We start from the raw sequence: 17,794 nt of genomic DNA on the forward strand, positions 1-17,794 counted from the left end.
ATGCCATCGACTCTCAACATTATACCTTCAGCTTCGACCTCTCCCTTCAACTCCAGAATCCAAACGGACTCCTACTAGACATATCAACGTGTCCCAGCTGAGCTCCCGACATTCCACCCACCCCTGTTCTACCTGTAGCCTTCCCACATCAGCAAATGGTAACTTCATCCTCCTATTTACTCAGGCCCAAAACCTTGCTGTTGTTATCCCTGCTGTTATTCCCCTCTCTCTAGTCTCCCACAGCCAACTCATCAGCAGAGTAGGTCAGCTCTACTCTAAAACTCCACCCAGAACACAGCTGTGTCTCATCCCTTCCACTGGCACCACCTTCTCCAATCACGGCTGCTTCTTGGGGCCCTGCAACACCTCACAGCCAGCTTCTCTGCTGCTACCCTGCTTGCGGTCCACTGCCAACATACGAGCCACAGTGAAACCGTTAAAACTTAAGTGACATCACGTTACTTCTCTCCTTAGGTATGTCCGTTTGCTTCCAATCTCACTCAGGGTTGAAGAATGAAACATTTACAAGACCAGGCTTTTAGGATCTGGCCTTCTGCTGTCCCCGTCCTGCTCTGTCCTCGCTGACCCCCTTGGTGTCCCCTGACCACACAGCCATACCCCTGCCTTGGCACCTGCTACTCCCTCGGCTTACCTGCTCTCACGCCAGGTATCCATGTGGCTTATCACCAAACTCATCTCTGGCTCACACTATCTAGAACTGGAACACTCCACTCTGGAAATTCCCTAGCCCTTTTCTGCTTTGTCTCTCTAGCATTTATACTATCTAATACGCTGTATATTTAAATTACATATTTTGTTTACTGTTTGTCTCACCCTTATCCCCAGAATACAAGTTCCTTGCAGGCAGAGTTTTTAATTTTTTATTTTACTCTATTGTATTCCCAGAGCCTATAACAATAGGTACTCAATAAGTCATTTTTGCATGAAGGAAAAAACAAACTAGACTATGAATTATTTAATAGCAGGGACCACATCTGATTTGTCTGCATACTCCCACTACCTCCTTAAGTACCTGGCACACAAAAAGACCTCAGTAACTGTGAACCGATGAATGAATGATGCGTAAGAATCACCACGCAGGTAGCACTCAAGTTGTCATTCATTTTGGGTAAGGATTTTGATCTCTTTTTGATGCGTCTGTGGGGCCATAAGTGTGGGAGAATAGAGTGGCTGCCTCTTATTTTTCAATTTTAGAAAACGTGGGAGGGCTACGGGCGAAAAACAAGGGGGGAAGAGTGCAATGGCCAGCAGAGACTTCTGGCACTGCCAGCACCTGCTGTGGGACTTCCTCTACCTGCATCTTATTTTATTCCTTGATGTCCCTTGAAGTTTCCTGAAATACACTCATATTTCTGTCTGTCATTATACATCTTCATGAACACAGTGTATCCTTAAAATTTATTAACAATCTCACCTTTGGTTCATCTACTTGAAAATGCAATGAAAATTCATCCATCAGGGGATTCTAAGAATTTACCATTTTGTTTGGTACAAAGTACCAAAGCAACTCACGAATATATCTTGAAGAACAGGGTAATTATATATTCTGGAGACCTGTACTCAATTTCAAAAGGTTGATGAAAATGATAAATAATAAAGTCTCGGGACCCAGTCAATTATGTAATAAAATTAATGGTATTTAATGGATTATTAGCATTTGTTCTGGAAATGTGTGTTTTGCAAGACAGAAATCAACAAATTTGTCAAAAATTAACTTCTAGAGCAATGAACGTTTTATAAATATGATAAAAGGAAATTCCACAATTGGGCTATATGGTGGCACAATTCATGAGCAAACACATGATGAAAAAGAGAAAGTACTATAATATAATTTACAGATAAAACAGGCTATGTTACAAAAAATATTTCATTTACAATTAAACATTTTCAAAGAAATGTGAGAATATTTGAAGAAACTACTTACAGTAGCTTTTTCAGGGGAAGATGGAACATCAAATGTTTCATTAATATGGTTTTCCAGATCTTGTTGAGAATGTGAAAAATGAATTTGGTTCCAACTGTTTTTCTTTGATTGTTTGGGTGGTAAAGCTGGAGGCTGCCCATCTCCAGGGGTCTCTTGTGATCTAGATAGAAAAAAAGAGAAAAAATAAATATTTTGGAAGTTGTCTTACAGAATTATTATTTTATTTATTTTTTTAAAGTAATGGTAGAATTTTATTTTTTTAACTAATTTTTATTGGAGTATAGTTGCTTTACAACGTTATGTTAGTTTGTGTTAGTTTCTACTGTAAAATGAATCAGCTACACGTATACATATATCCCCTCTTTTACGGATCTCCTTCCCATTTAGTTCGCTACAGAGCACTGAGTAGAGATCCCTGTGCTATACAGTAGGTTCTCATTAGTTATCTATTTTATACATAGTATCAGTAGTGTATATGTCAATCCCAATCTTCCAATTCCTCCCAGCCTAGAATTATTATTTTATTACGATGTCTAATAGGAGACAAGCTTTAAATGTCATGTTTATTTGCAAGTGCCACTGTTTAATGAAATCTTCCTTAACTTTGTAGTTTAAAGTAACAAATCTCATTTCCTACTTTATCAAATCTGTAAACAATTCACATATAATAAAATACACTTTAAGGGTATCTCTATGAAGATATTTATTAATCTACCATAAAAACCCCTTTCTAAGGTTTTCAGCAGTCATGTGGGCAGGCAGGGAGAAATCAGAGCTGAGGGCCGAGCTGCTCCAAAGACAAAACACCCGGTACCATCCAGAGAACTCAAGGGGTTGCCTGTTTTATTTACAGGTAAAACACAATTCACAGAAGCGATGAACACAGCGAGGAAGAGTGCTGAGCTCACTGAGGAGACAACACTGGATGAGTACGTATGTCGGAAAACCTGATTTCAGGTGAAGGGGCTAAAAACCAACAGACACTAGAGAGCATAACCTCAGGCCATAGCAGCGGGAGCTGATCTGACCAGCTAGGCCTGACAGGGCAACTTCAAGGTAGATGCTTAGCACAAGCACCCTCACTCCCTCTTGCAAGAGCACCGGAACCACGCCTAACTGCTGAACAATCATCGACAGGAAGACACTGAAGCTCACCAAAAAAGATACCCCACATCCAAAGACAAAGGAGAAGCCACAATGAGACGGTAGGAGGGGCGCAATCACAATAAAGTCAAATCCCATAACCGCTGGGTGGGTGACTCACAAACTGGAGAACACTTATACCACAGAAGTCCACCTCCTGGAGTGAAGGCTCTGAGCCCCAAGTCAGGCTTCCCAACCTGGGGGTCCAGCAACGGGAGGAGGAATTCCTACAGAATCAGACTTTGAAGGCTAGTGGGATTTGACTGCAGGACTTCGACAGGACTGGGGAAACAGAGACTCCACTCTTAGAGGGCACACACAAAGTAGTGTGCACATTGGGACCCAGGGGAAGGAGCAGTGACCCCATAGGAGACTGAACCAGACCTACCTGCTGGTGTTGGAGGGCCTCCTGCAGATGCGGGGGCTGGCTGTGTCTCACCGTGAGCACAAGGACACTGACAGCAGAAGTTCTGAGAAGTACTCCGTGGTGTCAGCCCTCCCAGAGTCTGCCCTTAGCCCCACCAAAGAGCCAGGTAGGCTCCAGTGTTGGGCTGTCTCAGGCCAAACAACCAACAGGGAGGGAAGCCAGCCCCACCCATCAGCAGACAAGTGGATTAAAGTTTTACTGAGCTCTGCCCACCAGAGCAACAGCCAGCTCTACCCACCACCAGTCCCTCCCATCAGGAAACTTGCACAAACCTCTTAGACAGCCTCATCCACCAGAGGGCAGACAGCAGAAGCAAGGAGAACGACAGTTCTGCAGCCTGTGGAACAAAAACCACATTCACAGAAAGAAAGACAAGATGAAAAGGCAGAGGGCTATGTACCAGATGAAGGAACAAGATAAAACCCCAGAAAAACAACTAAAAGAAATGGAGATGGGCAACCTTCCAGAAAAAGAATTCAGAATAACGAGAGTGAAGATGATCCAGGACCTTAGAAAAAGAATGGAGGCAAAGATCGAGAAGATGCAAGACATGTTTAGCACAGACCTAGAAGAATTAAAGAACAAACAAACAGAGATGAACAATACAATAACTGAAAAGAAAAATACACTAGAAGGAATCAGTAGCAGAATAACTAAGGCAGAAGAACAGATAGGTGACCTGGAAGACAGAATGGTGGAATTCACTGCTGCAGAACAGAATAAAGAAAAAACAATGAAAAGAAATGAAGACAGCCTAAGAGACCTCTGGGACAACATTAAACGCAACAACACTAGCATTACAGGGGTCCCAGAAGGAGAAAAGAGAGAGAAAGGACCCGAGAAAATATGTGAAGAGATTATAGTCAAAAATTTGCCTAAAATGGGAAAGGAAATAGCCACGCAAGTCCAGGAAGCGCAGAGAGTCCCATACAGGATAAACCCAAGGAGAAACACGCCGAGACACACAGTAATCAAATTGGCAAAAATTAAAGACAAAGAAAAATTATTGAAAGCAGCAAGGGAAAAACGAAAAGTAACATACAAGGGAACTCCCATAAGGCTAACAGCTGATTTCTCAGCAGAAACTCTACAAGCCAGAAGGGAGCGGCATGACATATTTAAAGTGATGAAAGGGAAGAAGCTACAACCGAGATTACTCTACCCGGCAAGGATCTCATTCAGATTAGACGGAGAGAAATCTAAAGCTTTACAGACAAGCAAAAGCTAAGAGAATCAGCACCACGAAGCCAGCTCTACAACAAATGCTAAAGGAACTCCTCTAAGTGGGAAACACAAGAGAAGAAAAGGACCTAGAAAAACAAACCCAAAACAACTAAGAAAATGGTAATAGGAACATACATATCGATAATTACCTTAAACATGAATGGATTAAATGCTCAACCAAAAGACACAGGCTCACTGAATGGATACAAAAACAAGACCAATGTATATGCTGTCTACAAGAGACGCACTTCAGACCTAGGGACACATAAAGACTGAAAGTGAGGGGATGGAAAAAGATATTCCAGGCAAATGGAAATCAAAAGAAAGCTGGAGTACCAATACTCATATCAGATAAAATAGACTTTAAAATAAAGAATGTTACCAGAGACAAGGAAGAACACTGCTAATGATCAAGGAATCAATCCAAGAAAAAGATATAACAATTATAAATATATATGCACCCAACATAGGAGCACCTCAATACATAAGGCAACTGCTAACAGCTATAAAAGAGGAAATCGACAGTAACACAATAATAGTGGGGGACGTTAACACCTCACTTACACCAATGGACAGATCATCCAAACAAAAAATTAATAAGGAAACACAAGCTTTAAATGACACAATAGACCAGATAGATTTAATTGATAGGACATTCCATCCAAAAAGAGCAGATTACACTTTCTTCTCAAGTGCACATGGAACATTCTCAAAGATAGATCACATCTTGGGGAACAGATCAAGCCTCAGTACATTTAAGAAAATTGAAATCATATCAAGCATCTTTTCTGACCACAACGCTATGAGACTAGAAATGAATTACAGGGGGAAAAAAAAGTAAAAAACACACATGGAGGCTAAACACTGAAGAAATCAAAAAATACCTAGAGACAAATGGCAATGAAAACATGACGATCCAAAAGCTATGGGGTGCAGCAAAAGCAGTTCTAGGAGGGAAGTTGATAGCAATACAATTAGCTTACCTCAAGAAATGAGAAGAATCTCAAATAAACAATCTGACCTTACACCTAAAGGAACTAGAGAAAGAAGGACAAATAAAACCCAGAGTTAGCAGAAGGAAAAAAATCATAAAGATCAGAGCAGAAATAAATGAAACAGAAACAAAGAAAACAATACCAAAGATCAATAAAACTAAAAGCTGGCTCTTTGAGAAGATAAACAAAATTGATAAACCATTAGCCAAACTCATCAAGAAAAAGAGGGAGAGGACTCAAATCAATAAAATTAGAAATGAAAAAGGAGAAGTTAAAACAGACACCACAGAAATACAAAGTATCCTAAGAGACTACTACAAGCAACTCTATGCCAAAAAAATGGACAACCTGGAAGAAGTGGACAAAATCTTAGAAAGGTATAACCTTCCAAGACAGAACCAGGAAGAAATAGAAAATATGAACAGACCAATCACAAGTAATGAAATTGAAACTGTGATTAAAAATCTTCCAAGAAATAGAAGTCCAGGATCAGATGGCTTCACAGGTGAATTCTATCAAACATTTAGAGAAGAGCTAACACCCATCCTTCTCAAACTCCTGCAAAAAACTGCAGAGGAACGAACACTCCCAAACTCATTCTATGAGGCCACCCATCACACTGATACCAAAATCAGACAAAGATACTACCAAAAAAGAAAATTACGGACCAATATCACTGATGAATATAGATGCAAAAATCCTCAACAAAGTACTAGCAAACAGAATCCAACAACACATTAAAAGCATCATACACCATGATCAAGTGGGGTTTATTCCAGGGATGCAAGGATTCTTCAATATACGCAAAACAATCAATGTGATACACCATATTAACAAACTGAAGAAGAAAAACCATATGATCATCTCAATAGATGCAGAAAAAGCTTCTGACAACATTCAATACCCATTTACGATAAAAACTCTCCAGAAAGTGGGCACAGAGGAAACCTACCTCAACATAATAAAGGCCGTATACGACAAACCCACAGCAAACATCATTCTCAATGGTGAAAAACTGAAAGCATTTCCTCTAAGATCAGGAATAAGACAAGGGTGTCCACTCTCACCACTGTTATTCAACATAGTTTTGGAAGTCCTAGCCACGGTAATCAGAGAAGAAAAAGAAATAAAAGGAATACAAATTGGAAAAGAAGAAGTAAAACTGTCACTGTTTGCAGATGACATGATACTACACATAGAGAATCCTGAAGATGCCACCAGAAAACTACTAGGGCTAATCAATGAATCTGGTAAAGTTGCAGGATACAAAATTAATGCACAGAAATCTCTGGCATTCCTATACGCTAATGATGAAAAATCTGAAAGAGAAATTAAGGAAACACTCCCATTTACCATCGCAACAAAAAGAATAAAATACCTAGGAATAAACCTGCCTAGGGAGACAAAAGACCTGTATGCAGAAAACTATGACACTGCTGAAAGAAGTTAAAGATGATACCAACAGCTGGAGAGATATACCATGTTCTTGGATTGGAAGAATCAATATTGTGAAAATGAGTATACTACCCAAAGCAATCTACAGATTCAATGCAATCCCTATCAAATACCAATGGCATTTTCTACAGAACTAGAACAAAAAAATCTTAAAATTTGTGTGGAGACACAAAAGATCCCGAGTAGCCAAAGCAGTCTTGAGGGAAAAAAACGGACCTGGAGGAATCAGACTCCCTGATTTCAGACTATACTACAAAGTTACAATAATCAAGAAAATATGGTACTGGCACAAAAAACAGAAATATAGATCAATGGAACAAGATAGAAAGCCCAGAGATAAACCCATGCACCTATGGTCAACTAATCTATGACAAAGGAGGCAAGGATATACAATGGAGAAAGGACAGTCTCTTCAGTAAGTGGTGCTGGGCAAACTGGACAGCTGAATGTAAAATGAAATTAGAACACTTCCTAACACCATATACACAAATAAACTCAAAATGGATTAGAGACCTAAATGTAAGACCGGACACTATAAAACTCTTAGAGGAAAACACAGGAAGAACACTCTTTGACATAAATCACAGAAAGATCTTTTTTGATCCACCCCCTAGAATGGAAATAAAAACAAAAATAACACATGGGACCTAATGAAACAAAAGCTTTTGCAAAGCAAAGGAAACTACAAACAAGATGAAAAGACAACCCTCAGAATGGGAGAAAGTATTTGCAAACAAATCAACAGACAAAGGATTAATCTCCAAAATATATAAACAGCTCAAGCAGCTCAATATTAAAAAAACAAAAAACCCAATCCAAATATGGGCAGAAGACCTAAATAGACATTTCTCCCAAGAAGACATACAGATGGTCAAGAAGCACATGAAAAGCTGCTCAACATCACTAATTATTAGAGAAATGCAAATCAAAACTACAATGAGGTATCACCTCACACCAGTTAGAATGGGCATCATCAGAAAATCTACAAACAGCAAATGCTGGAGAGGGTGTGGAGAAAAGGGAACCCTCTTGCACTGTTGGTGGGAATGTAAATTGATACAGCCACTGTGGAGAACAGCATAGAGGTTCATTAAAAAACTAAAAATAGAACTACCGTATGACCCAGCAATCCCACTACTGGGCACATACCCAGAGAAAACCATAATTCAAAAAGACACATGCACCCCAATGTTCACTGCCGCACTATTTACAATAGCCAGGTCATGGAAGCAACCTAAATGCCCATCGACAGAAGAATGGATAAAGAAGATGTGGTACACATATACAATGGAACATTACTCAGCCATAAAAAGGAAGGAAATTGGGTCATTTGTAGAGACGTGGATGGATCTAGAGACTGTCATACAGAGTGAAGTAAGTCAGAAAGAGAAAAACAAATATCGTATATTAATTCATATATGTGGAACCTAGAAAAATGGTACAGATGAACCTGTTTGCAGGGCAGAAATTGAGACACAGATGTTTAGAACAAATGTATGGACACTGAGGGGGGAAAGCAGCAGGGGGTGGTGGTGTGATGAAGTGGGAGATTGGGATTGACATGTATACACTAATATGTATAACATAGATAACTAACAAGAACCTGCTGTATAAAAAAATAAAATAAAATTCAAAAATTGAGAAAGAAAAACAAAAACAACCGAGCACCCTGCATGTAGTAACAAGGTGAGTTTTTCACGAAGGCCAGAAGGGGGAACCAGTGGTTCAAAACTTGGACCCCAGGAAGCCTGCGTCCGTGGAAGTCATGGAGGTTAAGGGACCAGGCAAGGCGAAAACGGTTCTCGTCAAGAGTACTGATCACCACAGGGGTTATTATTTACCTCTGAGGTGGGAGGAGGTCCTCTGGGGAAATAGAAACATTATTATCCCACTGCCTAAGGGCAGAGGAAAGAGTTGCCAGCTGCTGTGGTAACCAGGCACAAGCTTCAGCCAGATCCTGCTTATTTTTGTTGACTGATGACTGACACCCAAGACACAGCTGTAAGGTCTTGAGGAAGCAAAACTGTATTAGATCATATTACTGTTCAAAGTTACCCTCTACTCCTCCCTGGCTGACATCACGCTTGGCCATATGACTTGCTCTAGCCAATGAAATGTGAGTAGCCTCTTTTGAAAGGAAGCTCTGTATTTCTCTCTTCCCTCAGCCAGGAGACCAGCCAAGTCCCAAACAGGGGCTGCGGTCAGTCTGGGCCCTAGAATGACCATGACGTGCAGCAGACCCACAGGTGATCCACCACGTATGCAGAATGTAAGAGAGAAAGAACCCTTGTAGCTGTATGTCACTGTAAGTTGGGGGAATGTGCTACCAGAGCATAATTTAGCCCAAGATAACTAACACAGAGGTTACTGCCAGAGTGGCTCTTGGAAACATATGCTCCCCTTGGTAGAGAAGCTGTGAACTTCTTGAGAGACTTGCTGCTAGACACGTGACAGATGTGGTAGCGATGCTAAAATCTGCTTAGCACCAAGGGCGTCAGCCAGGATTAACGATGAATGGTCTCACTTCCCCTAAGAGAAAATATAGCCCTCCTCCAACTGCATAATCTAGTGTAAAATATAATCACTAAATACGCAGTGAACAATAATAACCACTCAGCTTTCTACCCAGAAGTCTTCAGGGCACAAAATGCTCTAGCTTCCGATAAGTCTATGAGGACTGCATCAGAGAGCACACCTCCCCTTTTCAGCCAAAGCTTCTCTGAGGTCTACCTTGATGGCCAGAGATTCCAGATCCCAAACATACTAGTTTTTATTCTGCTAATTTCAACTGCCAAGAACCCAAGCCTCTATAAGGCGATGCATTCAAGCGCTGCTTGTGCAAGAAACTGCTAGGAGAGAGCTGCGTGCCTTGGCCATGGCCTGCTGCAGGGACCAGGGCAGACAGAGGCGGGCAACCCTTGGTACAGCCTCCGATGGGAAATCTCTAACAAGCAGCTGGTCAGAAGCCTCCAAGACTTTACGAAAGCTGGACGTCACTGGACTCCACATGGATCAACCAATAGGTCTCATCCCTTACTCAGGACTAAGTATAACCACTCAGGCAAGGCAAAGAGAAGCTTTCCTCTAGTTTTGCATACAGTTGCCACACCTGGGAAATGTTCAGTCTCACAACTAAAGGTCTGGGGCTTCCCTGGTGGCACAGTGGTTAAGAATCCGCCTGCCAATGCAGGGGACACGGGTTCGAGCCCTGGTCCAGGAAGATCCCACATGCTGCGGAGCAACTAAGCCCGTGCGCCACAACTACTGAGCCTGCGCTCTAGAGCCCGCAAGCCACAACTACTGAGCCCGCATGCTACAACTACTGAAGCCTGCGCACCTAGAGCCCATGCTCCCAACAAGAGAAGCCACCGCAGTGAGAAGCCTGCACACTGCAACGAAGAGTAGGCCCCACTCGTTGCAACCAGAGAAAAGCCTGTGTGCAGCAATGAACAGCCAAAGATAAAATAAATAAAATAAAATAAATAAATTTTTATAAAAACCAAAGGCCTTGGGGGAAGAGTATAAGGTTGAGATCAGGTGGGAATGGAGTCAGAACAACTTTATTCTTGGTTCAGATAACAGTCTAAGCACAGCACCAAGACAAACAACAGGGACAAACCCCAGCCCGCTGTGCAGCCCAGTATCTAAGCGAGCCAGGCCTGGTGGGCAGGGGTACCATGATGGCAATACTCAGCTGCAAGAGAGGGACGGCACTGACACCACGGGACATTCTGCTAGACTGCTGAGTCTGCGTTTCCAGGGTTAGAGACCCGGCGTATACAGTCCAAAAAGCTCCAGAAGTGATTTTTATTATCTACTTCCTGATTAGAAATCACTGTACAGGAACAGTGGTTGCAGATTCATGGCTTGAATCTGTGGCCAATTTTTGCCAACATACATTTGGCCTGTTCACTTTAAAAATGTGAGTTGACTACATTTTAAAAATTACATACAAAATCTGGATTTCCAGAATGAAAAATGTGGAAGCTTTGGAAAGAATAGACCTGCATTACAGGTTGCCAACAACTGGAAAAAGCCAAGTGGTAGCTGCTGCCTTTAGATGGGCCACAGGCATTCCAGGCCACATGAATCCCACCCGGTGTTACTTGCCGGACTCCAATGGGTATCTGAATACACCCTCTCCTTTACTCATTTGAAGTCCACAAGAAGACCCAGATAGGAAGAGAGTCCAAGCGTAGAGGCTCGGGCTGGGATTTGAGCCAAGCTCTAAAGAAAGGGTGAGGAGAATGGAGTACAGGCAGAGGGTCAGCCAAGATCTAAGAGAGGAAAGGGTGATATAATTTTGGATTTCAGGACAGGTGCTACCTGCCTTCTCTCATTGTTTTATGTAACTTTCTTGTTAAGGTAACTTCACAGAGAGTGATGGACAAGCTCTCCATGGGCCTGGTCACTGCAGAGGTTAAGGTTGGTCTGGGGAGCTTTTTCACAAACTAATTATGCACTCTCCCAGTAATCCTGGTGACAATTTCCCCTTCCTGTGTTTCCAGCTTCAATAACCAAACACACTCTCTTTCTGTCTATCTACCTATCTAACTACTGTCTATAAAAGTAATCAAGAATATCAACACAGACTTCTAAAATTCTTATTTTGGGCAAAAGGTATCAATTACATTTTAAAGACATACTCATATTAACTCAATTTATCGTAACAAATAACTTCCCTGTTCATATTTAATGTGTAAGTATCATACGAAGTCAATCTACTAAACAATTATCTAGGAAGATGACTTTCATAGGTAAACCATGTGTTGTAATTTGAAATTATAATACATTTAAAATAATATCATGCAATAGGCCAGTTCTTTAAAAAGGTACCACTGGGAATTCCCTGGCAGTCCACTGGTTAGGACCTGGCGTTTTCACTGCCGGGGCCTGGGTTCGATCCCTGGTCGGGGATCCAGGGGAACCAGGACCCTACCCACAAGCTGCATGGAGCGGCCAAAAAATTATTTATTTTTAAATTTTATTTATTTATTTATACAGCAGGTTCTTATTAGTTATCTATTTTATACATATTATTGTGTACATGTCAATCCCAATCTCCCAATTCATCTGCAGCCAAAAAATTTTTTTTAATTAAAAAAATAAAATAAAAAGGTACTATTTCTAGGCTAAAACATAAACAAACAAATAAACAAAAACTACCAAGGAAAACAGAATGAAAAGACATCACATACTTGGAAAGAACAACCAGGCAGCGTAGTGGGACACAGCCCCACTAGAAATAACAGCTGGCACCTGAGAGAAGGGACCTATAACCTAAAAGAAGACGAGCATCTACTATCAGATGGTTTAGACAGGACTAGGGAAATAGGAACCAAAGAAAGAAGTAGGGATCAAGGCTGTGCCTGGAGTCTTACAAGTAGAGGTAGTCATTTGGCGTTAAATATGGGAGCTGGAAAAAATCTGTCATAGGGAGAGTGTAGAAAATATAGTTCCAAAGAGATTATTGTAATTACTCATAAAAAAGAAAAATGAGCAGGATAAACTCTTAAAACTGTAAATTAAAAAAAAATGCTGCCAAAGGTTTAACTGTACAAATACACCCTTCATACAAGCATAAAGTTTATTCTAATCTAAGACTAGAAAACAAAAACCATATTCTTGGTAGACACTAATACAAACTTGCCAGGAATGATGGCTCCTTTTAAAACCTTATTTTCTAAAATACATACCAGCAGCTCTTGTCTCACTCAATTACAATCACTAGCGTCATCCAAGTCTTCACTGGGCATTTACCCCTGCCATACTTATGTTCCGTAAGATACAGATAAAATTCTGGTTCAAAATTCAGGCTTCTTGATACTTTGGCTAATTTATAGTGACATTCAGAGTATTTCAAAGTAAACACCATTTCAGACTGATTACTAATTGGTGCTCAAGGCAATTAAAGTGCATAGAAACTCCCGGGGATATGATTAATAGAATAGAACTGAAAATGTCATATTATTCTATCAGTAGGAATCTACTCCAGAACCAAGGTCCCAGACCTGAGATTCCTGGTTTCAGCCAAAGTCCAAGTCTCTGACCTCAGCTCCCAACTGCAAGTAAGGGAGGCTTTTGCCAGAGGTGGACTGCAGGTAAGTACGCTGCAGAGCAGCAGCCCAGGGATCCGTGCTTAGTCCTGCCACCACAGGTACAGCATCTAACAGGGTGCGCCCTCTGAGGCCCCATGGCTCAACACTCCTTCCACTCCACCCCCTTTGCTTCTCTTATTTCCTTGTCCTACAGCAGCCTAGTATTTGCATGGTCCATGATATATCACTAGACCTGATCAAGGCTGGCATGGGAGTTGGGTTACGCTGAGCCTGCAGGTGAAGTTATCAGTGCCAGTAGCTCAGAGGGGCAGAGGGAAGGCAAAGCTTTCAGGACGAAGCAAAAGGAATTGATTAGGTTGGATAAAGATGAGACTGGAACGGGACAGTCTAGGAGAGAATAGCTCAGGGAACTGGATTTAACATTTGAGGATTATGAAATCTGCAGAGTCTCTGGTGATTAGGAACTGAAGGATGAAGTTGAGAACATGGGGAATTCCTCTCTGTGTTCAACCAGATATCCACACTTCAAACATACAACAGATAAATGGTTGTTAAAACTGTCAATCAAGCCAGGTGGGCCAAAGCTTTCCTGACTTGTTTCAGTCCAGGTGGCTGTAAGTTTCCTCATGAGTGCTTCAAGGTGAGCAGTGAGGCAGCTTCCTCTGCACTCAAAACAGTTCTCTGTTGCAGCTGTTAGCAATCTGTATCATAATAAAAAATAAAACCGTATCCATCCCACTCACACACTTTGCAATTATTTTGTAGAAATACCTGAGCTTCCCTGTTACGTCTTAGCATTGTGGTGGGAATTTATTTATTTTTTAATCTGTTAAGTATTTTAAAATTAATTTAGGGCTAATGTTTACCTCAGAAAAATCACAAACTAAAAACAGTCTAATTTTCTGTGGATCATTTAAAGAAAGGAAGGAAATGGTAGGATGTAATCTCAATCATCCCTGCCTACAAACAGTAATTTTAAGCAGTACAACAGCCTCCTGTTTGCTTCCACAGTAAACACACCTGCGAATTAATAGCGTTTTCTCCTTGGGAAGTGGGCAAGCTCACCCAGTGCCTGAAGTCAGGCTCACCTGAACGCCCCTGGACTCCCTCAAAGAGCAGGAAACTGGTGAGATATCGCAACATCAATTTCAATGTATTGTGCTACGTTGAAATGCTCTGTGCTTAATCCAACATATTGTTTGCATTCTTTTCACATTTGGCCAATGTAAAACTAAAATCTATGGATTCCAAGTTGAAAAATATTTCCTCTAAATTGAAAAGAAAAAATCAACAAAGCCTTGTCCAGGATACACATTTCTACAGAGTGGCTCAGGTAAGAAAACCCGAGTTTTAGCTCTATAAATTGGGACAAATGCTGTTAGTGTGGCTCTCTCATCTGTAAAGGGGGGCTATGTAGCTTTCCTATTTTATTGAGTTCTCTTGAATACAACAATGAGATAATTTATGAAAAAGCTGACTGTAAGCTACCAATGTAAGTTATTTTTATTAGTTTACCATTAAGCTTGTCTTTTCAGAACTCTCTCATTATTCTTAAGGTGAGGATTGGCTGAATTTCCAATGCAGTGTTATAGATTCAAAACTGAATACAAATACTTAAGCTTCATAAAACAGATGTCCAGGGCTTCCCTGGTGGCGCAGTGGTTGGGAGTCCGCTTGCCGATGCGGGGGACACGGGTTCGTGCCCCGGTCCAGGAAGATCCCACATGCCGCGGAGCGGCTGGGCCCGTGGGCCATGGCCGCTGAGCCTGCGCGTCCGGAGCCTGTGCTCCGCAGCGGGAGAGGCCACAACAGTGAGAGGCCCGTGTACCGCAAAAAAAAAAAACAAAAAAAAACCACAGATGTCCAAAGAGAAGGCCCCAAGCATTTGAAATTCTGGTGGACTGGGCAGGGGAAGAAAAACTCTGCATGGTTCCAACCTATCCTGAACCTCCTCCTCCACTTCAGGTCAGGAAAAGAGAACAAAGGTATTCTGAAGAGGTAAGTGATTTGGGGGGTTTGTGAATCTATAAAATTTATGAAAGGAAATACTCAATTGTATGCATAGGCAGATGTGTATGGGCTCTACGGAAAGGGCTCTACAAAAACTAGACTGAGATCACGTGGTCAGGCCCCAGGAGTGACACCGTTCTGTCTGTGATGACACGGACTTTGTGATTCCTCCAAGTGGTCGGCTTTCATGCGCCGAAAGCATGTCATTTGAAAATTTAATCAGTTAACATTTCAAGCACGTCTTTAATTACTGTACTTTTTAAAGTTTTAGAAGTAGAAAATACATGCTTATTAAAAATCAAAAAGTTTAGAGTTATAATTTTTAAAGTAATATAACATTAAATTTCCACCAATCCTAACTCCTGTCCACCCATGCTCCACAGGTGTCACTGTGCAGTGTATAGTTTTCTATTCCTCCAACCTTTAAAATGTCCACACACAATCCAAATCTTTCGCCCAGATACACGTTAGCCAGACTAAACGCCCACTGGTACCGACAGCTTGGCCGCCTTCCCTGCTGGCGCCCACAGAGGACAGCAGTCGCTCCTACAGACCAGGCGCGCTTTCCTGGAGCACCTACAGCTGCTGTGCTGGCCACTCCACCTGCTCTCCGTCACTCAGACCCACCCTTTCTTCAACCCGCATCACGCTCACTGTATCTGAACCCCCTTTTTCCTCCTCAGCAATTAATGAATCCTCTTACCTACCTATGTATCTTATAGAGTATTTTACTTTTTTTCTAACTCTTGCACTGTATTTTTACTTGCATATGAACTAACTGTATTGTATGAACCAATAAATCAAGACTGCCTATTAATGTGAGGTAAGTATGTTGTGCACTAAACTGATATACTGAATTATGAAGTTTAATTTGTGCATCAACTCGTAATGAGACAGGAGTGAATTTTAGAATGAGGTGTGCACACGTTCTGTAACTTATTTTCAATGTGATGTTCTCCCTTGCTACTTCATCTCCCCGACACTGTCTATTCATCCTTATGGCTCCCTTCCCGAAAAATATTAAGAAAACTCCACCTTCCATCACCTCACTGCCTGACCACAGTGATGCGTTTATCTACAGAAATGTGCAACAATGTGCACTAAAAGTTCAAGAACATACAGAGCCAACAAAATAATAGCAGCGATTTTGTGGGGTGGGGGCCACCAAGACCTTCAGGAACAAATAAGCACATTTACAAATATATAAATTTTTAAAACATCACATAAAGTCTTGTGTCAAATACTATAATTTCCCAGATTATTTCAAATGAAACAATTTGGGGCATTATTCCTCATAAAAAGGAAGCTAAACGCAAAAAGGCCTTACGGAGACGATTCCAACACAATGCTGTTAGCTTGCGTGGAAGATGGAGACCGATGCCTCACGAACGCCTCGCCGGGGCAGGTGTGAACCACGTGGCCGACCAAATGGCCCACTGAAGACGGCCGTAACCTGGTTCCCTCTTGGGTGAATGCAGAATTTCGACTACGAGAAGAGGAACAAAAACTGAGTAAAAATGTACTGTAACTCAGTATGTTCAAGTTTCTTTCTTATATGATTGCAGTAGAAAGTGGGTGTGTGTTTTTAAGACTGACCACATTTTACTAAGCTGAGTCTCTGACAAAGACACTATGGTATAAACAGAAAAAACACAGAATAGGAAGTCAAAAGATCTGAGCTAGAGTTAGCAATCTGCCACGGGGACTTCATCTATTTCAATCATCTATTATCCCCACCAACCTTAATGTTTCTAGGTTTCAGTCACTACAAATGTGCGTCTTAATCAGCATTTACAAAATAAAAGGAGAGAACCCAATAATTCAGAAATATCCTCTGGTCTGAATTCTTTTTTAACCCTTTAATAAATACTTTTATTTATGGGATTTTCTATAATTTCTAAGACTAGAGATACTGAATACCATATTTCCATCTTCATAAGTGACACAGTCACTTTAGGATTTAGGGAAAGAACAATTTTCTTCATATCATACATAAAATTGTTTCATTAACAGAAAGTCTGATCAGAGTTAGTGACAATTAATTAATTCAACCATCTGGTTTAAATTTGATGTGTCTTCCATAATTTGCTGTAATTGTTTAGTGGGGTACTGGTAACAAATAAGGAACGGCTGGCTGGAAAAGGGACCAGAGAAAGAAGGTTCTGGATCTTCTCCAACAAGCTGATTAGCCTTTGAATTTATATGCAGTCTATTATAAAAAAGATGGCTTAGCACTCTGCAATTAGCAAGACACTGCACAAACTTTTGAGTCTATTTTGTTTCTAAGTAGTGACGAAGACACCTAGCTATTAGGTAACCTGCTGTGAACCAAGCTGTTTGTGCACACACTTTACTTCCAATATGGTAGGAATTTACTCTTAAGCTGACAAACACCCATCAGTGAAACAACTTGTAGAATTTAGTGCACATTTATTGAACATGAATGTGTATGAAATATGTCCAGAGGAAGACTTCTTTAAATATTATATTCCATGCCAAAATTCAAATATTTCTTATATCAACCTTTTGGGTTAAC

At 41.0% G+C, this 17,794-nt stretch overlaps 1 protein-coding gene across 1 annotated transcript in view; it reads right to left on the bottom strand.

The window, feature by feature from the left end:
• Positions 1 to 17,794, bottom strand: part of PTPN4 (protein tyrosine phosphatase non-receptor type 4) — a 186,426-nt gene that overhangs the window by 34,101 nt on the left and 134,531 nt on the right. The window contains exons 15-16 of the mRNA XM_067742354.1: positions 16,586 to 16,744; positions 1,946 to 2,105 (exon numbers count right to left, since the gene is read on the bottom strand). Of these exons, the coding sequence (XP_067598455.1) occupies positions 1,946 to 2,105; positions 16,586 to 16,744 (319 nt within the window). The remainder of the gene's footprint in view (positions 1 to 1,945; positions 2,106 to 16,585; positions 16,745 to 17,794) is intronic.

This window comes from Pseudorca crassidens, chromosome 6 (assembly GCF_039906515.1).
Source record: "Pseudorca crassidens isolate mPseCra1 chromosome 6, mPseCra1.hap1, whole genome shotgun sequence".
Taxonomy (NCBI): Eukaryota; Metazoa; Chordata; class Mammalia; order Artiodactyla; family Delphinidae; genus Pseudorca; species Pseudorca crassidens.